Source organism: Mobula birostris, chromosome 7 (genome assembly GCF_030028105.1).
Source record: "Mobula birostris isolate sMobBir1 chromosome 7, sMobBir1.hap1, whole genome shotgun sequence".
Classification (NCBI taxonomy): Eukaryota; Metazoa; Chordata; class Chondrichthyes; order Myliobatiformes; family Myliobatidae; genus Mobula; species Mobula birostris.
Window position 1 is genome coordinate 27,621,180 of NC_092376.1, and position 24,123 is coordinate 27,645,302.

At 41.0% G+C, this 24,123-nt stretch overlaps 1 protein-coding gene across 1 annotated transcript in view; it reads right to left on the reverse strand.

Moving 5' to 3' along the window:
* Window positions 1-2,871: 2,871 nt before the first annotated feature.
* LOC140200072 (proteasomal ATPase-associated factor 1-like) overlaps window positions 2,872-24,123 on the reverse strand; it is a 32,932-nt gene continuing 11,680 nt past the window's right edge. Inside the window, exons 6-12 of the mRNA XM_072262802.1 lie at window positions 23,413-23,563; window positions 18,569-18,763; window positions 11,474-11,565; window positions 9,927-10,042; window positions 8,529-8,611; window positions 3,628-3,710; window positions 2,872-3,339 (exon numbers count right to left, since the gene is read on the reverse strand). Coding sequence (XP_072118903.1) covers window positions 3,262-3,339; window positions 3,628-3,710; window positions 8,529-8,611; window positions 9,927-10,042; window positions 11,474-11,565; window positions 18,569-18,763; window positions 23,413-23,563 — 798 coding nt within the window. The 3' untranslated portion in view covers window positions 2,872-3,261. The remainder of the gene's footprint in view (window positions 3,340-3,627; window positions 3,711-8,528; window positions 8,612-9,926; window positions 10,043-11,473; window positions 11,566-18,568; window positions 18,764-23,412; window positions 23,564-24,123) is intronic.

Sequence of the window (24,123 nt, forward strand, 5' to 3'; positions counted from 1 at the left end):
ACAATGGGACTCAGTGATGTAGAGGCCACACTGTAAGCATTGGATGAAGGGTCTTGGTCCTAAACATTGGCTGTTTATTTCACTCCATAGATGCTGCCGGACCAGCTCAGTTCCTCCAGCATTTTGCCTGTGTTGCTCAAGATTTCCAGTATCTGCAGGATCTCTTCTGTCACCAGCGTAGATTTAACAGGCCAAATGCCATCTTCTAAGTCCAAAGGAAGTATGAAAGATTATGACATATAAAGTACAGGGAAGCTCAGCATTGCCTTCAGATTGAACTTCTTCAACGTGGTCGCCTACTCTGTATATGGCTTCTCCAGTGTCGAAGAGACCACAGTGTGAATACTGAACGCAATGCACTAAATGTGAACCAGTAGCTGCGGGTAGATGAGTTGACACCTCAAGGAAAAGGAAAACTCTGATCTCAAACCTCTACTGCCTTGCAGCTATACCCATTTACGAGGAAGGCTTTGGGAGTAAACCCAGAGGGAAAAACCCGGAACTGGAGTCCCTAAGGCAGTCCTACATTGACTGGCAACTCCTGTGATGCTGCTGGTACCAAACTGTATCAATCTCCGCCATTCCTTTGGGTTCATCAGTTGCGTGGGGAGGGAGAGCTTGCCACATGGGCAGCTTGCTCTCCGTATTGTACTGCCCAGGCTTGCGTGTCTAGACAGCTAGGACGCAATATTCATGACCAATTCTAACTGACAGTCAGAGGTATTACAAATGATAAAATTGCATAGTGAAGTGTCTTGGTAAAGGGAATAGTTGGTGGAATAAAACAAAAAATTCTGGATATACTCAACAGGTCAGACAGTATCTGGACAGGGGGTCTAGGTCCATAGGTGCCTCAAAGTTGCTGTGCAAGTTGATAGGGTGGTTAAGAATGGGTATGATACAGTGGCCTACATTAGTCGGGAGATTGAGTTCAAGAGCCACAAGGTAATGTTGCAGCTCTATAAAGCTGGTTGGACCACACTTGAAATATTGTCACCTCATTCATTATATGAAGGATGTGGAAGCTTTAAAGAGGGTAGAGGAGATTTATCAGGATTCATCCTGGATTACAGAACATGTCTTACAAGGCATGCTTGATTGAACTGGGGTGTTTCTCTTTGGAGTAGAGGAGAATGCAAGGTGACTTGATAGAGATATACATGATGATATGAGGCATAGATAGAGTGGACAGCTAGCACCTTTTTACCAGGGAGGAAATGGCTAATAAAGGGGAGATATTTTTAAGGTGATTGTAGGAAAGTATAGGAGGGATGACAGAGGAAAGTTTTTTTTTACATTGAGAGTGATCGGTGCATGGAATGCATTGCTAAGGGTGGTGGTAGGGGAATAAATGTTAGGGAGATTTAAAAGACTCTTAGATAGGCACATAGATGAAAGAAAAATAGAGGGTTATGTGGAAGGGATGGGTTACATTGATATTAGGGAAGGCTGAAGGGCCTGTACTGTGTTTACTGTTCTGTTTTATCTGTGGAAAGAGAAACAAGTTAACAGTAACTCTGTCTTTATTTCAGATTTCCAGCATTGTCATTTTCTTGATTTCCATTTATGAATGGTTTGTGGAGTTGATAGAGTAGATATTAATCCAAATGTTCAGTATTTATCTTTAAATCAATATAGATAAATGAAAAACATCACCTTATTTTTAATTTAATCTTCTGGGTTTTTATTTTTTAATCCTAATTAGCAATAAGTGGCCTTCCTAAGCTGCTGCCATCCTTGGGGCAAATATACCCCCACTGTACTGTTTGGTTGGAAATTCCAATAGTCACAATGACTATGAAAGAACACAATATATTTCCAAGTCCACAGCATACAACCTAGACCATAGACCGTAAAACATAGGAGCTGAATTCAGCTATTTGGTTCCATTGAGTCTGCTCCACCATTTGATCATTTCTGATTTATTATCCCTCTTAACCCTTTTCTCCTGCCTTCTCTCCATATCCTCTGATACCCCTACTAATCAAGTACACTTCAACCTCTGCTTTAAATATACCCAATGACTTGCCCTCCACAGCCATTTATGGCAATGAATTCCACAGATTCCCCATCCTCTGATGATAGAAATTCCTCCTCATTGCTGTTCTGAAGGGATGTCCTTTTATTTTGAGGCAGTACCCTCTGGTCCTGGACGGTATAGATGTTTCCACTAATGGAAACATCCTCTCCGAGTCCACTCTATCTAGGCCTTTCAAGGGGAAACTTGAAGGGGAACATGCAGTGATAAGGTTGCCGTGGAACTACCACCCTGGTTCTTTCAGTTAACAGATGTCACAGGTTTGAGAGATGCCCTGAAGAACCCTTTTGAGATGACCTGCAATGCATTTTGTACAAACGTTTGTAAATGCTGTGCACTGTCCAACAGGGAAAGGCAAGGCACATAACACATTCCTGTTTCCTATACTGTTGGCCATGAAGAAAACCAGAATTCATTTTATTACTGTTTTTTATTTAGAGATACAGTACTGTGACAGGTCTTTCTTGCCAAATGAGCTCACGCTGCCCAATTACACCCATGTAACCAATTAACCTACTAACCTGTATGTCTTTGAAATGTGGGAGGAAACCAGAGTACCTGGAAGAAACATGTGGTCATGGGGAGAACATTACGAACTCCTTACAGACATTGGCAGAATTGAACCCGGGCTGCTGACACTTACACTAACCACTATGCTATCACGCTGCCTGCATTTATTTGAAATGTCTAAAGCTATAAGAGGATTGGGGAATTGCTTGTATAATCAGCAAATTATGGGTGACCCGCAAGACATAATCACAGGTCAAAATTAAAAATACCGAGAAATGTATAAAAGAAATCCTAGCCAACTTAAAATTTTAGCATGACAAGAAATTATTTTTTAAAAAAGTGGAAACAAAAGTGTGTTTATTGTCTTAGATACTTTTCACAAACTGCATTGAACTAAACTCCATTATGTATTCAAAGAACTCAATTTAATAGAGACTATGATTTTATCATACGATTAAAAATCACACTAAATAATGCAATGTAATTACCACAAAGCAGCTGCTTCATTTATTTTTTTTCTGTGTAATTTGTCTTCTATTTGCTGATGCAGGCAATATACAGCAAATCACAGAGACTGTATTATAATCTACAGAGCTAAGCTCTGAATTGTTTTTAACTAAAAAGAAGTTTTGTTCCATAAAAACAGTAGATGAAAGACTAAGTGAGACTGCAGTTATCTACTGCACTCTCCCACGAACAATGCTTTAAAGAGTTCAGAAATTCTGTAGTTGGTACTTCCGAACAACACTGTCCCTGGAGCATGTGTAGGCAAACTTTTCCCTCACAACAACCTGAAATGAGATGAATACAGGTTAGGGCACTGAGCAATGGGTCAGCAAATGGAAAACGTTCTAGCACAAATTTTCGTGTAAACAAGAACTTCTGAGACATTTATAATTCTTAATGCTGTGCATAAAGTGATATATTATTGATTACAGTGTGGGATTCAACTGATTACATTTTCCAACCATTCATAATCATGAATGGAAAATCTAGCTCACAAATTAATTTTTTATGATATTCAAGCCTACAACAACTAAGCACAGCCAAACACGATAAGCCACCATTACTTTAGTTACCTGATATATGGGGTCACAGTCAGGCCCTGTAAATTCAATGACATAATCTTGATCCTGCTGAATAATATAACAACTTCCATCACCTGAAAGAATAAGGCAGTTTTAAATGAGTTATTTTCAAATATTTGGCTGTAGTTTAGGTCTGCAACAGTTTCAGCAGAATTCACTGATTACTATGAACCCATTTTCTTCTAAACAAAGTAAAAATATTTCGACACACACCAAATGCTGGAGGAACTTAGCAAGCCACGCAGCATCTATGGAAAAGAATACAGTCGATGTTTTGGGTCGAGACCCTTTATGAGTCCTGATAGAGGGTCTCAGTCTGAAACATCAACAGTTTACTCTTTTCCATAGATGCTGCCTGGCCTGCTGAGTTCTCCCAGCATTTGATGTGTGTTGCTTGGATTTCCAGCATCTGCAGATTTTCTCTTGTTTGCGAAAAATATTTTAATTCCAATTCTCGTGAAAATTTGTTTTCTCCATTAAATATGCTAATTTCTGTCTGGGGCACAGATTCCCTGTTGCAAGGAATATTCTGGCATTTCACCTAAGCAATTTTTAAAAAGTGAATTAAGTCTAATAATTGAGTGTCAATAAACTTTAGAAGTTGAGAGGGTTTGCATGGGTGTAAGACTAACTGCACAAAATTTCAGTCCTCAGCAAAAATATATAGAATATATATGAATCCTGGAAGATCACACTTGTCTTCCCCCCCTCCCAATTTCTACAGTTTTATTATGATTTCCCAAGAAGCAGAATGCATGAAATTTTCTCCAGTGAAATGACTAAAGTCACTGTGTTTTTCTGTAATAAATAGATTTTTGAACTTCGGGGAACCATAGATTACGAAAATCAGAAAACATAGTCACCTGAGACAAAATAGTAAATCAGCCATGATCTTTTGAAAGGCAAAACATGAATGATGGATTAATGAGCAGTTTAACATTTGGTGCAGTGTGGATGTCATTAGCAACACCAGCATTTATTGTCAATTCCTCATGTCACTTCAGTTAAGTGGCTGAGTAAATAATTTCACAGGGTAGCTAACAGTCAACCACCTTGATGGTTCTGGGATCACAAACAGACCACTCCAGGTAGGGGCAGCAGGTTCCACATCAATGGGACCAGTGAACCAGGAAGGTTTTTAACAACAGCCTGGTAGCTTCACGGTCACCATTACTCGTAATAGTTTATTATTTATTTACTTCAGCTTAGGTAGGTGAACATTTTGGGAATAGTGTCCACAACTCATTATGTCATAAGATGGTTGTAAGAATAAAATCAAATCTTGCAGGAAGATTTTAAATTGGGACAAAATAGGACAGGACAAGGTAGGAGCTAAGAGCCATTGATTGGAGCAGGTACTGTTGGACAAGTTCATGTCTGACATGTGGGAGCTATTTAAGGACAGCTAATCAGAGTTCAGGTATAGAATTCCTGAATTCCTGAGGAGGAATTTCTTTAGCCAGAGAGTGGTGAATCTGTGGAATTTGTTGTCACAGGCAGCTGTGGAGGCCAACTCTTAAGGCAGAGGTTGATAGATCCTTGATTTTTCAGGGCATTAGGGATATGGAGAGAAGGCAGGAGATTGGGGCTGAGAGGAAAATTGAATCAGCCATGATGAAATGGCAGAGTAGACTTGATGAGCCAAATTCTGTTCCTGTATCTTATGGTCTTAAGTCCCCAGGGCCTGATGGCATAAATCCCAGAATAGTAAATGAAGAAGTTGGGACATTACTGGGACTTGTACAAAGATCTTTGTGACTTCACTTGTAGCAAGTAAGGTTCCAAAGGACTGGCAAGTAGCAAATGTTTCATCTTTGTTCAAAAAAGGAAATTGGCTAATAATTACCTAGATAATCCTGTGAGCCTCACATCAGTGAAAAGGAAGCTCTTGGAGAAGATACTCAAGGATGGTATTTATGCACATTTGGGAAGACACAGCTTCCTTAGGGACAGTCTGCATAGCTTTGTGCAGGGCAGGTCATGCCTTAACAAACTTGACCGAGTTTTTTTAAGGGATGACAAAGGAGCTTGATGAGAGTAAAGCTGTGGATATTATCTACACAGACTTTAGTGTAACGCCCTGATAAAGGTTTCACTGCTAACGTAATGGTCTTTCTGTAGAAGCAGAGTTTGGATTATGGTTAGAGATAACAGGTGCTTTGGAATGTGAGCCATCAAATTAGGGGAGCGAGTTTTCTTTTTGTGTGCCTGACTCCGGTGTGAGCTGGGGTCTTTGTTTGGCAGGAGATGAAGAGAGAAGATGCTGGAGAGAACCAGTTGTAGGATTCAACCCAGTGGGGGACTGTGATTTGATGGAGCAAGGTGTGGAGGTCTACTGAGGTTCGGTGAATATGACTTTTGGAAGAGTTGAGCTCCAACTGGTGCACACTTGACAATTTAATTATAATGGGCCCTTTATGTTTTTTTCTTTACCAACCCTTGAGTTAAGTTAGCTGTCTGTTATCTCTTGGCACCAAGTTGTAACAGCATAGCAAATTACATAGCATTCACACAAACCAGGGTTTGGGGAGGAGAACCATCCTGATCTCACAGATGCGGTGGGACCGGAGTGTGTATTCCCTAGACGTACACAGCCCAAGGAAACCAGGGTTTAGTTATTATCCTTCACCCATCAGGTCTTTGAACCAGAGGAGATAATTTCATTCAACTTCACTCCTCCCTTCAAGAAATGTTCCCACAAAGACTCCCTTTCAAGGACTTTTCATCTCATGTTTTTATTATTTCTCTTTTCATTATTTTCTTTTTATACTTGCACAGCTTATTGTCTTTTGAACATTGGTTGTTTGTCCATCCTCCTAGGTCAGCGGTCCCCAACCACCGGGCTGCGGACCGGTACCGGGCCGCAAAGCATGTGCCACTGGGCCGCGAGAAAACGATATGATTTGGCGATATGAGTCAGCTGCACCTTTCTTCATTCCCTGTCATGGCCACTGTTGATTTTGAATGTACGCGCGGTCATTACCCGCACGTCATCCATGTCAGTGCGGGAAGGAGACCAACTCCTCGAGCTTGCAAATGACGACGGGCTGAGAAGTATGTTTGACATAACATCTCTGCCGGCATTCTGGATCAAAGTCAAGGCTAAATATCATGAGGTAGCCACGAAAGCACTGAAAACGTTGCTTCCATTTCCAACATTTTGCTGCGAAGCGGAGTTTTCTGCAATGAATGCAATGAAAACTAAATTGCGGAATAGACTGGACATCAGGAACCCCCTTCGAGTATCGCTGTCTCCCATCACCGTTCGATAGGACCGTCTCGTTGCAGGGAAACAAGCCCAGGGCTCCCACTGATTCAACGATATTGGTGTGTTGCAATGATTTTATATGTTCATACGGGGAAAATATGTGCTGTGTGTTTAATATCCAAAGGTTACTTAAAATGTTATGATGCTATTGATTATAAGTGACTCATATAACCATAAAGCAATTACAGCACGGAAACAGGCCATCTCGGCCCTGCTAGTCCGTGCCAAACGCTACTCTCACATAGTCCCACCGACCCGCACTCAGCCCATAACCCTCCATTCCTTTCCTGCCCATATACCTATCCAATTTTTCTTTAAATGATAATATCGAACCTGCCTCTACCACTTCTGCTGGAAGTTCATTCAACACTTACTTCAAGCCCCTGTCCTCCCCTGATAATTGACTTATCACTATATTCATGCGAGGAAAATATGCGCTGTGCTTAATATTAAATTCGTTGGAAAAACCCTTTTAGAAACGAAATTGATTGTATTAGACACTTATCACCTATATTCTGTTCGTGATTAACAGCCCCCCGAACAGAATCGCCAAAAACGATTTTTAGAAAAAAATCGTCAGGTACATGCATGCACCAGTTGCGCATGCGTACACAGGTGCCCGCTAAAGGCTTCATGGTCATTGTAGTCTTTCTGGGGTAAACACAACGTATTTGACTGCTACTCTTGTCCGTTGGCAACCCTACCACCGCGCCCCCCCCCCCCACTGCCCCCGGGTCGGCCGGTCCGCAAGAATATTGTCAATATTATCAATATATCCGCAGTGCAAAAGAGGTTGGGGACCCCTGTCCTAGGTGCAGTTTTTCACTGATTTTATTGCATTTTTCACGTATTTACTGTGAATGCCTGCAAGAAAATGAAACTCAGGGTTGTATATGGTGACATACATGTTCTTTGAACTTCGCCTGTGTTGGTGGAGGTGTTAAGTGTAAGAGTAAGGAAGTCACATTGTAGCTCTATAACACATTAGTCGGATTGCACCTGTTGAATTGTGTGCAGTTCTGGCCGCCCCATTACAGAAAGGATGCAGATAGGTTTTACCTGATGCTGCCTGGTTTAGAGGGTATCAGCTTAAAAGGAAAGCTTCGACAAACTTAGCTTGTTCTCCTTCAAAGCATCAGAGGCTCAGGCATGACCAGATGAAGGCTTTAAATGTTTTAAGGCCATCGATAGGGTAGACAGTCGGAATCTTTTATCCAGAGTAGAAATATCAAACACCAGAGGACACGTTTTTACAGCCGGGGGAAGGGGGTAAATTTACAGGAGGCATGAGGGACGAGTTTTGTTTCTTGTACACAGAGAATGGTAGATGCCTAGAAGGTTACCACAGGTAGTAGTGGAATCAGGCAACCTGGTGGAGTTTAAGAGGCTGAATGAAGGGATTAAGGAAATAGATGATAAACGGAAGGAGGAGATTCAGTATGTTGGCATCAAAACTCAACACAACATTGTGGGCTGAATGGCTGACCAGTGCTGTAATATTCTATGCTCTATGTTTAAATTCTCCAGCTGGCATCTCCAGGTCATTAAGTTACTGGATACCAGACCAATAAGTTAAACACCATACTCCCGTACAATGTATTTAGAGAAACAAATGTAGCCTTACTGTGGCTAGCCATAAAGCCTTCTCTACAGGGCAACAAGGAAAGGACTGGAGCACCTGATCGATGGATAACCTGTACGGGTGTTCTGTAAAGACAAAGTAAATTGAAAGCTAAAATGCAAACTAAACATAGATCAGGACAATGTGGCATATTCTAGCAATTTTTTTTGTATATAAAGTTACACATTTAAATTTTTGCTAAATTCCATTTCTGAGCCCCGTTGTTCAAAAAGGTTTATATTATCTCTCATTTCTTTGGGAACTGTTCCTCTCTTCATCCAATTCATAAAGTTATCCCTGAAAAATAATCACACTCTCATTTTATCTGTCCTGATTGCAACCTTTCCAACTCCAGATCCATCTCCACTGCAATTCACAGTTCACTTTTCATTTTTCTCACATCCCTCAGGATAGTTAAAGAGAATGAATGATACTACTGTACTACTCATACAGTGATCTGCAGCTTTAACCCACTTTCTTTGCAGCATTTAATGTGGTTGTTCACACAAATCTCCTTCAAACTCTCTGCTCTCCAGATCCATGTCATTGTATGGTAGTTCTTTATCTTTGCTCTGCAATGGCAGTAAAGCTTCTGTCATAATCACTCTTTATTTCCTTTTTCTGCATTACGTTCAGTTTTTTTAAACCACATCACTCTTCTCCATATTGCATCAGATGCTGTCGTACTTTTTTCAATTCCCTTCTCTTCTCCTTACCTGCCTATAACTCCCCTCTGGTGCCCATCTTCCTTCCCGTTCTCCTATGATCCACTTCCTTCTCCTCTCCTATCAGATGATTTTTCTTCAGCCCTTTACCCCTTCCACCTACCACTTCCCTTTTTACTTCCTCCTCCCTCTCCCACCCACCCACCTTCCCCTTCACACTCCTTCCCCTTCCCCCACTTCCTTACTCTGGCTACATCCCCCTTCCTTTCCAGCCGTGATGATGGATCTCAGCCTGAAACGTCCACTGTTTGTTTATTTCCACAGATGCTGCCTGACCTGCTGAGTTCCTCCAGTGTTTTGTGTGTGTTACTCTGGATTTCCAGCTTCTGCAGATTTTCTCTTGTGCTTGTGGTGCTATTGGAACTGCACATCTGATTTAGTTTCATCTTTAAAATTCTCTTAGTATGTGTTTGACCAGTCCTTCTAGTGGGTGTTTTTTAGTTAGCAACATTTTCTTATAGAAGAGCATTCTGCATTTTATTTAATTGCAGATAGCTTTCTTGATATTTTCAGATTTTACAGGCAATTGTATAAAAAATAATACAAAAAGGATTGTGACTTTTCATGCACACTTTGTGATTTACTGTAATTAACAATAAAGAATTTGAAGCTAATGAAAGGGAACCACAGATCAAACACCAGTTTAACTTACTGTGGTGTTGTGCAGTTTACCTACCTTGTGTTTCGGATGTCCAGTTGATAAATGTTACCATCGTGTGTGCCTGCAAGGACATTCGTACTTGAAAAGAAAGTACAACAGTTGAAGGCATCGGATCCCTCAAACATAAATATCTGGAAATTCAACATAAAGAATGACATCAGATCTGTCTGCACTTTTTATGATCACAATTATTAACAAAAATTATTAACACTTTGAGCCACTACTCTCAGATTTTTAAAAAAATGCCTAGAGAATAAATGTTACTATGGCACCCAGCATCAGTTTAAAAGCAAAGCCATTTTCAACATCATGAAACTGTTGCACAAAAAGCAAAATATCTTTCTCCCCCCTCTCTTTTCCTTTTTTTAATCAATTGTTGACCATTCAGTTCTACTTCCCACGTATTAAATAAATTTGGAATAAGAAGCTGTAACTGGTAATGGCAACCATGAAACTATCATATTTTGCAACACCATTCATAGAACCACTTACTTCAGAAAATGGTATATTTATCCATCTGAAACAGTCACATTTCTTTCAGTGTCTATGGAGAGGAACAAACATTCGACGCTTTGGGACCTGAACAGAACAGTCCTGATGAAGGGTCTCAGCGCAAAATGTTGACTCTTCATTCCTAGCCACAGATACTACCCGATTTGGTGAGTTCCTACAGCATTTGTGTTTGTTCTTCTGGATTTCCAGCATCCACAGAATCTCGTGTTTACATTTCATTTCATCCTGCATGTATCCTTCTTTTCTTTTCAGCTCCCTGCCCACTTCTGCTGAAATCCACAGAAGACCTTTCATCCTTCTCATAGCACCAAGAAAATTCTAACCAAATGACATTAAAGACCGCTGCTAATCATTTTTGTGATTTGGAGCTTAAATCACTCATCTAATTTGCATTTGATGTGATTAATAGCACCATCCTCCTTCCTAGTCTCCATTGTTCAGCTCCACAGGACAGCCCATGCCTGCTTTCTTTGACACTTTTTGAGCGCTTTTGCCAGTAATGGCTTGTCTGTTCCCTATCACATTTTCACCAAAGGATCCATTTTATTCACTTTCTTCAGTAACATTGCCTGTCCAGGAATAGTAACAAATTTCTCTTTGTGCTGCCATTGGTGATCTTCACTTTTTGTTGATTGGGAGAAGTTGGATTTTAACCCTGCATCCTAATGACTGGCAAAGTCACAGAACTCCATCTCTACAATAATGCTACTTTCATTTCAAGTCTGTTTCTGTTGCATGTATCCTGTTCAACATTGACTTACCATTCAGATTTCTAAGGATGTATTTTGATTCCTGCTCCCAAGGCATAGTACATTTGAAATCTTCATCTTTGCTGTTAAATCCCTCCATTGTTATCCCATCACCTCCTAAAAATTCCACTTTCTGCACTTTTCCCCTTCCTGTGTTTCACCACTGGTAGTAAATTTATGAACCCTCTACCTGGGCCGCTCTCTCCTGGTAGTTACTGTGTGTAAATTAGCTGGTAGTTCCTGCAATTACGACATTTCAAGATAAGAATATCATAACTGAAAACAATAAAATACACTTACTGGTTCTCTGCTGAGCAGTCCAATGCTTTGCAATTTTCTATCTTCACGAGCTAGAAGTAACAATTTTCCCTCAGTTCCTATTTCACGTTCACCTGGTAAGAACACAATCTATTTTAAAAAAAGTGCTGCAGGGGAATATTACATTGAACATAAGTGCATCTAATTAATATAAATGCTAGAGATTTTTTGTTTAAAATTTCTCACTATGATCCAGTGCTGTCTGACTTTATAGCATTCTCTTTATAACAAACATAAATGATCTTCCAGAAACAATGGGGGACATAGTATTTTGTGAAGGGACGATGCACTGCTGGTTGTTTTCCATAGCTTTATACACTTTGGAAGAGTTCGAAGGAACTGGAGGGTAGCTAATGTAACTCCAATATGAAAAGGAGGCTAAGAGGAGCAATAGGCCAATTAGTTTGACATTAGTAACAGGAAATAGAGTCCATAATAAAGAAATAATAGGAGAGAACTTATAAAACAGTGATAGCATCAAAGTCAAAATGGATTTATGAAAGGGAAACTGTGCTTAACAATTTTTTTGGAAGTTTTTGAGATTGTAACTAACAGAATGGTGGAGGGAGAGGAAGTGAATATAAGACAAGACCATAAGACCATAAGACAAAGGAGCAGAAGTAGGCCATTTGGCCCATCGAGTCTGCTCCGCCATTTTATCATGAGCTGATCCATTTTATCCTATTTAGTCCCACTGCCCCGCCTTCTCACCATAACCTTTGATGCCCTGGCTACTCAGATACCTATCAATCTCTGCCTTAAATACACCCAATGACTTGACCTCCACTGCTGCCCGTGGCAACAAATTCCATAGATTCACCACCCTCTGACTAAAAAAACTTCTTCGCATTTCTGTTCTGAAAGGGCGCCCTTCAATCCTGAAGTCATGCCCTCTCGTACTAGACTCCCCCATCATGGGAAACAACTTTGCCACATCCACTCTGTCCATGCCTTTTAACATTCGAAATGTTTCTATGAGGTCTCCCCTCATTCTTCTAAACTCCAAGGAATACAGTCCAAGAGCGGACAAACATTCCTCATATGTTAACCCTCTCATTCCCGGAATCATTCTAGTGAATCTTCTCTGTACCCTCTCCAACGTCAGCACATCCTTTCTTAAATAAGGAGACCAAAACTGCCCACAGTACTCCAAGTGAGGTCTCACCAGCGCCTTATAGAGCCTCAACATCACATCCCTGCTCCTATACTCTATTCCTCTAGAAATGAATGCCAACATTGCATTCGCCTCCTTCGCTACTGATTCAACCTGGAGGTTAACTTTAAGGGAATCCTGTACGAGGACTCCCAAGTCCCATTGCATCTCAGAACTTTGAATTCTTTCCCCATTTAAATAATAGTCTGCCCGTTTATTTTTTCTGCCAAAGTGCATAACCATACACTTTCCAACATTGTACTTCATTTGTCACTTCTCTGCCCATTCTTCCAATCTATCCAAGTCTCTCTGCAGACTCTCCGTTTCCTCAGCACTACCGGCCCCTCCACCTATCTTCGTATCGTCAGCAAACTTAGCCACAAAGCCATCTATTCCATAATCCAGATCATTGATGTACAATGTAAAAAGAAGCGGCCCCAACACTGATCCCTGTGGAACACCACTGGTAACCGGCAGCCAACCAGAATAGGATCCCTTTATTCCCACTCTCTGTTTCCTGCCAATCAGCCAACGCTCTATCCACATATGTAACTTTCCCGTAATTCCATGGGCTCTTATCTTGTTAAGTAGCCTCATGCGTGGCACCTTGTCAAACGCCTTCTGAAAATCCAAATACACAACATCCACTGCATCTCCCTTGTCTAGCCTACTGGTAATTTCCTCAAAAAATTGTAATAGGTTTGTCAGGCAGGATTTTCCTTTAAGGAATCCATGCTGAGTTCTGCCTATCTTGTCATATGCCTCCAGGTACTCTGTAACCTCAAGCAACACACATCAAAGTTGCTGGTGAACGCAGCAGGCCAAGCAGCATCTGTAGGAAGAGGTGCAGTCGACGTTTCAGGCCGAGACCCTTCGTCAGGACTAACTGAAGGAAGAGTGAGTAAGGGACTTTTGAAAGATCATCGCTAATGCCTCCGCAATCTCCACAGCTACTTCCTTCAGAACACGAGGGTGCATTCCATCTGGTCCAGGAGATTTATCGACCTTTAGCCTATTCAGCTTCCTGAGTACTTTCTCTGTCATAATTGTGACTGTGCACACTTCTCTTCCCTGCCACCCTTGAGTGTCCGGTATCCTGCTGTCTTCCTCAGTGAAGACTAATGCAAAATATGATGTATATGAACTTTCAGAAGCCTTTCAATAAGGCCCTAATAAAAGATTACCATATAAATTAAAGCACAAAGGATGGGAGTAAGATGCTAACATGAACAGAGAATTGTACGGTGGACATGAAACAAAGAAGAAATAAATGGGTCTTTTTCAAAGTTTCAGGCTTGTAGGATACACAAGTACCACAGTGATAAGTACTAGGATAACAGGCATTCACAATACGTAATTTTGGTTTTGAAGAGGGAATTAGATATAATTTAGTTAAGCTTGCAAGTAACACAAAGCTTGGTGGGAATGCAAACAAGTTCCAGTATGATTTGGCCAAGTTAAGTGAGTAGGCATATATATGGCAGATGCAATATTTTAAGGATAAATCAGGTTATTCACTTTGGTACTTAAAAAACAGGAAATCAGACTATTATCTGAATGACAACTGACTGGGAAAGGGAAAGGTGTAGTGAGACTACCCAAGCTCCTGAAAGTAGGTATGAAGGTGCAGCAGACAGTTAAGATATTTTGACCTTCATAGTAAGCAGATATACAGTATATAGGAATATGGGTGTATAACTGCAATTATACAAGGTCCTGGTGAGACCAATCTTGAGTACTGGGTGCAATTTTGGTCTGGTCTGAAGAAGAATGTTCATGGTATGGAGGGGAATTGCAGCAAAGTTTCACTAGACTGCCAGTATAGCAAGGCTGACATACGAGAAGAGTTTGATGAAGCACAACAACCTGTATGTATTTAGATTACAGTATAACTACAAGATGCTTCAAAGGAATAGTTATTTGAAAATGGTTGTGAGCCAAGGCAGTCAATAAGTAGTGCCACTGTCTAGTTACATATGTGTTTCTTAATAGAAGGAAATAAAGAAAGGGGAGTGGGAGGGGAGAACACATAGAAAACCTACAGCACAATACAGGCCCTTTGGCTAACAATGCTATGCTGAACATGTACTTACTTTAGAAATTACCTAGGGTTACTTATACCCCTCTATTTTTCTAAGCTTCATGTACCTATCCAGGAGACTCTTAAAAGATCCTATTGTATCCACCTCCACCACCGACGCTGGCAGCCCATTCCATACACTCATCACTCTCTGAATAAAAAGTTTACTCCTGACATCTCCTCTGTACCTACTTCCAAGCACCTTAAAACTGTGCCCTCTCATGCTAGCCATTTCAGCCCTGGGAAAAAGCCTCTGACTATCCACATGATCAATGCTTATCAGCTTATACACCCCTATCAGGGCACCTCTCATCCGCCATTGCTCTAAGGAGAAAAGGCAAAGCTCACTCAATCTACTCTCATAAGGCATGCTCCCCAATCCAGGCAATATCCCTGTAAATCTCCTCTGCAACCTTTATATAGTTTCCACATCCTTCCTGTAGTGAGGTGACCAGAACTGAGCACAGTACTCCAAGTGGGGACTGACCAGGGTCCTATGCAGCTGTAACATTACCTCTCGGCTCGTGAACTCAATCCCACGGTTGATGAAGGCCAATACACCGTATGCCTTCTTAACCACAGAGTTAACCTGTGTAGCAGCTTTGAGTGTCCTATGGACTCGGACCCAAAGATCCCTCTGATCCTCCACACTGCCAAGAGTCTTACCATTAATACTATATTCTGCCATCATACTTGACCTACCAAAATGAGCCACCTCACATTTATCTGTGTTCTGCCACTTCTCAGCCCAGTTTTGCATCCCATTGATGTCCCACTGTAACCTCTGACAGCCTTCCACAATATCCACAACTCCCCCAACCTTTGTGTCATCAGCAAATTTACTAACCATTCCCTCCACTTCCTCATCCAGGGCATTTATAAAAATCACAAAGGGAAGGTGTCCCAGAACAGATCCCTGAGGCACACCACTGGTCACAGACCTCCATGCAGAATATGACCCGTCTACAACCACTCTTTGTCTTCTGTGGGCAAGCTAATTCTGGATCCACAAAGCAATGTCCCCTTGGATCCCATGCCTCCTTACTTTCTCAATAAGCCTTGCATGGGGTACCTTACCAAATGCCTTGCTGAAATCCATATACACTACATCTACTGCTCTACCTTCATCAATGTGTTTAGCCACATCCTCAAAAAGTCCAATCAAGCTCGTAAGGCACGGCCTGCCTTTGACAAAGCCATGCTGACTTTTCCTAATCATATTATGCCTCTCCAAATATTTATAAATCCTGCCTCTCAGGATCTTTTCCATCAACTTACCAACAAGGTGGTAGGAAAAGAGGGTGGTTAGCAGGTGGGCGATGAAAGAAGAGATGGAGAAGAGGAGGGGTGGGGTGATGGAAAGGAGACTATGGGGTAAGGAGTTTCAGAGTTAACATCAAACCAGTTGAAGGCAAGTAATGTAATTCTAATCTTTACAATACTAAATCTTCCATTGCACTGATGATAGCCATGCTACAGTCTTTATGAATTTTGGTTCAGCTCAGAAAAGTATGATTTATTAGTTAGTAAAAGCTGGTATCAGAAATTATCTGGCAAGTGTGGATTGGGACAGGCTGTCTTCTGGCAAAGGTGTACTTGGAAAGCGAGAGGCCTTCAAAAATGAAATTTTGAGAGTATAAAGCTTGTATGTGCTCGTCAGAATAAAAGGTAAAGATAACAAATGTAGGGAACCTTGGTTTTCAGGAGATATTGAGGCCCTGGTAAAGAGGAAAAAGGAGGTGCGTAGCAGGTATAGGCAAGTAGGAACAAATGAGGTGCTTATGGAGTATAAGAAGTACAAGAGAACATAAGAAATAAATTAAGAAGGCATGAAGCTGCTCTAGCAGACAAGGTGAAAGAGAATCCTAAAGAATTCTACAGGTATGTTAAGAGCAAAAGGATTGCATGGGACAAAATTGGTTCTCTGGAAGACCAGAATGGTAATCCAAGTGTGGAGCCAAAACAGATAGGGGAGATCTTAAATGTATTCTTTGCATCTGTATTTACTCGGGAGATGAATGCAGAGCTTATACAGGTGAAGCAAAGCGACATCAACTTCATGGACCCTCTATAGATTACAGAGGAGGAGGTGTTGGCTACCCTGAGTCAAATCAGTGTGGATAAGTCCCCAGGACCTGACAAGGTGTTCCCTCAGATTCTACAGGAGGCGTGCAGAAATTGCCAGGGCCCTAGTAGAGATATTTAAAACATCCTTAGTGACAGGTGAAGTATGAGAGGATTGGAGGATATCCAGTGTTGTTCCACTGTTTAAAAAAAGGCTCTAAACAGAAACCAAGAAATTATAGGCTAGTGAGTCTGACAACAGTTGTGGGAAAGTTGTTGGAAGGTATAAATATTTGGATAGATACGGACTGATTAAGGATAGTTAGCATGGCTTCATGCGTGGTAGGTCATGTCTAACAAATCTTTTAAAGAAGTTAGCAGGAAAGTGGATGAAGATAAGGCAATGAATATTGTCTACATGGACCTTAATAAGGCAATTGACAAGGTCCCACATGGAAGGCTGATCAAGAGGGTTCAATTGCTTGGCATCCAGGATGAGGTAGTAAATTGGATTAGACATTGGCTTTGTGGGAAAAGCCAGAAATTGGTAGTAGAGGATTGCCTCTCTCACTGGAGGCCTGTGAATAACGGTGCGCCGCAGGGATTGGTGATGGGTCCTTTGTTGTTTGTCATACATATCAATGATCTGGATGATCATGTGGTTAATTAGATCAGCAAATTTGCAGATGACACCAAGATTGGAGGTATAGTGAATAGTGAAGAAAACTATCATGGCTTGCAAAAGGATCTGCATCAGCTGGAAAATGGGCTGAAAAATGGCAGATGGAATTTAATGCAGACAAGTGTGAGGTTTTTCACTTTGGTAGGACCAACCACGGTAGATCATACACAGTGAATGGTAGGGCACTGAGGAATGTGATAGAACAAAGGGATCTGGGAATACAGGTACATAATTTTGTTGAAAGTGGCATCACAGGTAGGTAGGGTTGTAAAGAAAGCTTTTGGCACAATGGCTTTCATAAATCAATGTACTGAGTACAGAAGATGGGATGTTATGTTGAAGTTGTACAAGACGTTGGGGAGGCCTAATTTGAGTATTGCGTGCTGCTTTGGTCACCTACCTACAGGAAAGATGTAAATAATTTTGAAAGAGTGCAGAGAAATTTTACAAGGATGTTGTCTGGTCTGAAGGACTTGAGTTATAAGGAAAGATTGAATGGGAGAGTACTGTATTCTTTAGAACGTAGAAGATTGAGAGGAGATTTGATAAAGATATACAAATTTATGAGGGGTAGAGATAGGGTAAATGCAAACAGCCTTTTTCTACTGCTGGGTTGACTACAACCAGAAGTGATGGCTTAAGGGTGAAAGGTGAAAAGTTTAAGGGGAACTTGAGAGGAAACTTCTTCACTTAGAGGGTCATGAGAGTGTGAAATGAGCTACCAGCACCTGGTCCATGCGAGCTTAATTTCAACATTTAAGAGAAATTTGGATAGGCACATGGGTAGTAGGGATATGGAGCGCTATGGACCAGGTGAAGGTCAATGGGAATAGGTTGTTTAAACGTTTTGGCATGGACCAGATGGGCCTGTTTTTGTGCTGTACTTCTCTACGACCCTAAAACTAATAATCTCTCCTCTAACCAAATCAATGCTTTCCAGAAGTAGTTATTACATCTTCACCTTTGCCTTATTATATGGTTTGATGTGCAACTGGACACTAAAACAAGGACTTTACTGGCCTCTGTACTTCAATAATTTACAAAATAAACTCAAACTTTAAGGGAACTTGCAAAAGTATATCTGAAAAGTTTACTTACTTATTTGATGCTTAGGAGAACCCAAATTCAATGTGTTTTCAGCAATCCCAACTGAGCATCCATTAATTGGAGTCTCACAGTCTGTTAGAACTGCAAGACAGGTGGACATGCCACAGTCCCATAACCTTGCTGTTCCATCCCTAGAGGCTGAGATAACATTTCTTCCACGTTCTACAATTGCTGTATCAAGAATACCTGTTTAAAAGGAAACACGCCATGAACAAGCATCTTTCTCTCAATTCATACAATCTGCAAACGAAAGTACTTTAAGAATTGAGTAACTGATTCAATTTTTAGGAGCAAAAATAACGTGAGAAACTTCTCATCTCCTCCAACAGAATTTTAAAGTTGAAATTACCTGCAGTTAGTAACTCCTTTCTTTTTTTTTTTGGTTTTTATCAGTTTTTACAGCCATAAGTAAAAACCTGTTTTTGAACGGGATTGAGAACAAACACATGGAGAAAACAAAACACAACTGCTAGAGGAACTCAACAAGTCAGGCAGCTTCTCTGGAAACCAAAGGATAGTTAATGTTTTGGGTTCAGACCATGCATTGAGACTGGCAGTGCATAGATTCAAAATTCAAGGTTGTGTAATATCAATTCCAGTACAGAAGTGTAAAAGTGACAAAATAATTGTTACTCCAGATCCGATACATCACCAAAAAAACACAATAAATATAAAGAAATAAGATAACCTACAAAAACCTCCCGGGAGGGGGGAGAAGATAGCGGCACATCGACAGCGCACGCGGCCACTTCAGTGATGAATATCTGTTATGTCAAGTAGGGGACTGTGCACAATTCTGATTTGATGGAGACAGATGTGAGAGCACAGCGGAACATCTGGAAAACTTCTGAAATGACTGCTTTGGTACCGCTGTTACTGAGTGGTAACCAGAATCTCTGGAGCTGAAGGCCTCAAAATCCCCAGCTTTGTGTGTTTCAGCAGTCGGGGAGAGGTTGAAGGCGCTCAGCAGAGGATGGCACTCAGGAGGCTGTATCGGAGAGGCTGCTCGGAAGCTCGGAGTTTTCAGACGGATGGACTCAGGGTCGGCTGCTTCCAAGGTATCGGCAAGTTGATGGTGCCTGGAGGTTTATGGCAGGGAGCTTCTCCCTTTTGCCGCCTGCTATCGGGGACTCGGGAGTCGATCAACTCGGGACTTCGAGAACTTTTTTTTTTTTTACTGTGCCTATGGTCTGTTCTTCATCAAATTATGGTATTGCTTTGCACTGCTGTAACTATATGTTATAATTATGTGGTTTTGTCAGTGTTAGTCTTTGGTCTGTCTTGTTTTCTGTGCTATCACTCCGGAGCAACATTGTATCATTTCTTAATGCATGTATGCATTTCTAAATGACAATAAACGAGGACTGAGTGTTCTCATAATCTAGATTATTTGTATGTCCATAAAGTGACATTAGACTGTACATCAGGTGACTCTGATAAAGTAGTGGTGGTGGTGGGGGGGAGGGGTGTTGACTAGCCTTACTGCTTGGGGGAAAGTAACTGTTCCTGAGCCTGGCCTGCTGTGTTCCACCAGCATTTTTTAATGTGTGTTTCTGAGTCTGATGGTCCTGGCAAGGATGCTACACAGCCTTCTCCCTGATGGCAATGGGATAAACAATCCATGAGCAGGGTGGGGGGGGGGGGGAGGTTCCTTCATGATGTTACTGACTCTTTTTCGGGAGGGGGGTGGTGTCAGGGTGTCAGCTGTTGTCGGTTACATTTTGAGTCATTTCAACAGCCGATATAAGGAGATGAGAGATAGGAGTGAGTCAGGAGCTGGTAGGTGCAAGGAGAAATCATGTGAGGAGGATGCAGGGTAGATAGATCCAGTGGGGCAGGCGCAGGTACAGGTAGAAAACTAAAACTTTTCACTATAAAACTTTGGGTTCAATTCACTCATTCAGGTGCCTTGCCGTTCGGCATGGGCGATCATGTCTCTCCATCCATCACGGTCCCTGACCCTCCGAATTGTAGTTGTTGCCTCCCCTGTTTCTAACCATGATGTTATTCCATCTGTCATTTTCATTCTCTGTCTATCTCTGCTTCTTTTTCCTTCCAGCTTTCCAGTTGTAACTAAATATTCTAATGTCTCTCTTCGCATGATGTGTCCAAAGAATTTTGATTGCTGTTTTCTGATTTTTTTTTAAGTAATGTACGTTTTGTTTTTGTTCTCTGTAGAACTTCTTCGTTGGTTATCCTGTCCGTATATGATATGCATAGCATTCTTCTGAGGAACCACACCTCTGCTGCATTGATTCTTTTTTCCATTGCACTTGTGATGGTCCATGACTCACAGCCTCACATCAATATAGGAAGGATGTAGCAGCTGAGGGTTCTAAGGCAGATGTCAATTGCTATTTTCTTGTTTGTTAGGATATTTCTCATTTCTGTAAATGCTGGTTTTGTCATTGCTATTCTTACTTTTATGTCTGTTTCATATTTGCCATCAGATGTTACCCATGACCCAAGGTGCTTGAAGTTGTGAACTTAACAATTAACAAAACAAATGAATGCACAATTGAGACACCTTGTTAAAGAAATATTTACATTGCCTTAAAACATTAAGTGCAATGAATTATTGTGTTTTATTTTGGCAAACACAGAATAGCGGCGGTATATCTCCAACAATGCCACTCATCGGTGTACAAAGGTGGCAAGATTTGCTCATTGTTGCAAACAGAAAAGAATGACTGCAGATGATAGGGCAGAACTGCAAAGCAGTAAGGATGACTCTTACAGTTTTCTTCGTTTAACTCTTTTTGGCATTTCTCTCTCCAGTTCGGGTACTTTCAAAGTTTTACAGTTAGCAACTTTCATTTTGCTTTCAGAAAACACAAAAGATAACTCTAACAGTTATTCATAAGCCAAAGCCCTTAATGGGTTTGTTTCATTATTTATTGATCTGTTTCAGAGCAGCTTTAATTTTTTTTAATTTTACTTATTTTATGTAGAGATACAGTGCAGAACAGGCCCTTCCAGCACAATGAGCCATGTTGCCCAGTAACCCACCCACCCAGCAACATACCGGCATTTGATAAGGTACCCCATGCAAGGCTTATAGGCATTTGATAAGGTAACACATGCAAGGTAAGAGGCATGGGATCCAAGGGGACATTGCTTTGTGGATCCAGAACTGGCTTGCCCACAGAAGGCAAAGAGTGGTTGTAGATGGGTCATATTCTGCATGGAGGCCAGTAACCAGTGGAGTGCCTCAGGGATCTGTTTTGGGACCCCTACTCATCATGATTTTTATAAATGACTTGGATGAGGAAGTGGAGGGATGGGTTAGTAAGTTTGCTGATGACACAAAGGTTGGGGGTGTTGTGCATAGTGTGGAGGGCTGTCAGAGGTTATAGTGGGACATTGATAGGATGCAAAACTGGGCTGAGAAGTGGCTGATGGAGTTCAACCCAGATAAGTGTGAAGTGGTTCATTTTGGTAGGTCAAATATGATGGCAGAATATAGCATTAATGGTAAGACTCTTGGCAGTGTGGAGGATTAGAGGGATCTTGGAGTCTGAGTCCATAGGACACTCAAAGCTGCTACGCAGGTTGACTCTGTGGTTAAGAAGGCATACAGTGCATTGGACCTCATCAACCGTGGGATTGAGTTTAGGAGCCGAGAAGTAATGTTGCAGCTATATAGGACCCTGGTCAGACCCCACTTGGAGTACTGTGCTCAATTCTGGTTGCCTCACTACAGGAAGGATGTTGAAACCATCGAAAGGGTGCAGAGGAGATTTACAAGGATGTTGCCTGGATTGGGGAGCATGCCTTATGAGAATAGATTGAGTGAACTCAGCCTTTCTTTTTGGACCGACGAAGGATGAGAGGTGACCTGACAGAGGAGTACAAGATAATGAGAGGCATTGATCATGTGGATAGTCAGGGCTTTTTCCCGGGGCTCAGATGGCTAGCACGAGAGGGCACAGTTTTAAGATGCTTGGAAGTAGGTACAGAGGTGACGTCAGGAGCAAGTTTTTTTACGCAGAGTGGTGAGTGTGTGGAATGGGCTGTTGGCGGTAGTGGTGGAGGTGGAAACAATAGGGTCTTTTAAGAGACTCCTGGAGCTTAGAAAAATAGAGGGCTATGGGTAAGCCTAGGTAGTTCTAAGGTAAGGACATGTTCGGCACAGCTTTGTGAGCCAAAGGGCCTGTATTGTGCTGTAGGTTTTCCATGTTTCTATTTAACCCTAGCCTAATCACAGGACAATTTTACAATGACCAATTACCTACTAACCAGTACGTCTTTGGATTGTGCATGAACTGGAGCATCCGGAAGAAATCCACGTGGTCAAAGGAAGAATGTACAAAGTCCTTACAAATGACACCGGAACTGAACTCCGAACTCCAACGCCCCGAGCTGTAAGAGTGTACCTCTAACTGCTACACTATTATGGAGTCTTAACTTTGGGGAGGTCAACATAAAAAAAAAACAAAGATAATTGCAATAAAATTAGAGGACGTTGGGAAATACTTAGCAGGCCAGGCATTAGCTGAGATATAGGGTTGATGCTTTAGGTCAAAGACACACAGATGCTGCTATAACTAGCAAATTTTCCCCCTATTTTCTATTTATATTTTAGTTTCTATCAATAGCTTTTTAAAAAAATTTCAAGGATACCTGAAATATGGTTAACCATATTGTTTTCAACATGTAGAATATTTTACTCAAGAATTTAAACACTGTATATCTTCATGGAGCCAATTAATTCAACAATCTAGACTTGTAGTGATGTTTGCAATAATCTGTCTGGAATGTTTTCTTCAGAATCCATTTTCGTCAATTGTTTGCCCTTCCATTTGTACAGAAAGCTTGTTATCAACTCTACGTACCTCCTTTGTGCCCACTTAAAGTTACAGAACAACTTCCATCTTCGACAGACCAGATCTTTAACTGAGCATCCATTCCTCCACTTAGAACGACAACACCAGATGGAAAAAATCTACAAGTGTTCACATCATATATGTGGCCAACCAGTTCTCTCTAGAAATTAACATTTATAAATGATTAGAATTGCAAATATTATTTTGAATTTCAAATTCTTTCTTTGAATCATGAGTAGTATTACTTGCAAGACATCAACTTCTCATGATTTATTGATATTTTTGTAATGATTACATTTTAATACTCCAGATCTTTGGTATAGATATGTAACTGATGAAGCATCTGGCCCTGCATTCACGCTACAAACTGGAACAAACACAACAAAATGTAACCAAATTACCTGCACAATAGGGATCAACTTAACAAACTTTATTACCTACATCAGAATGATCATATGAAAATAATCTTACACCAAGGTTTCATTACAACAGTTAGAAATCGATTCAGCATCGATTTCCTCACTTATAAGGTTACTGGAAATTTTTGATGGCATTATGGCTTCATGATCTCACCTGGTTAACTGCAGTTGACTATTCAAAGTAAAAATTATGAGGTAGAAAATCTCTTAAAAGTCCTTTCAGTTAAAAACAATGCACATTCAGCTTACTATGATGTTTTAATGCAATTCAAAAGTCAACTCACAGTAATAAGGTCAATCA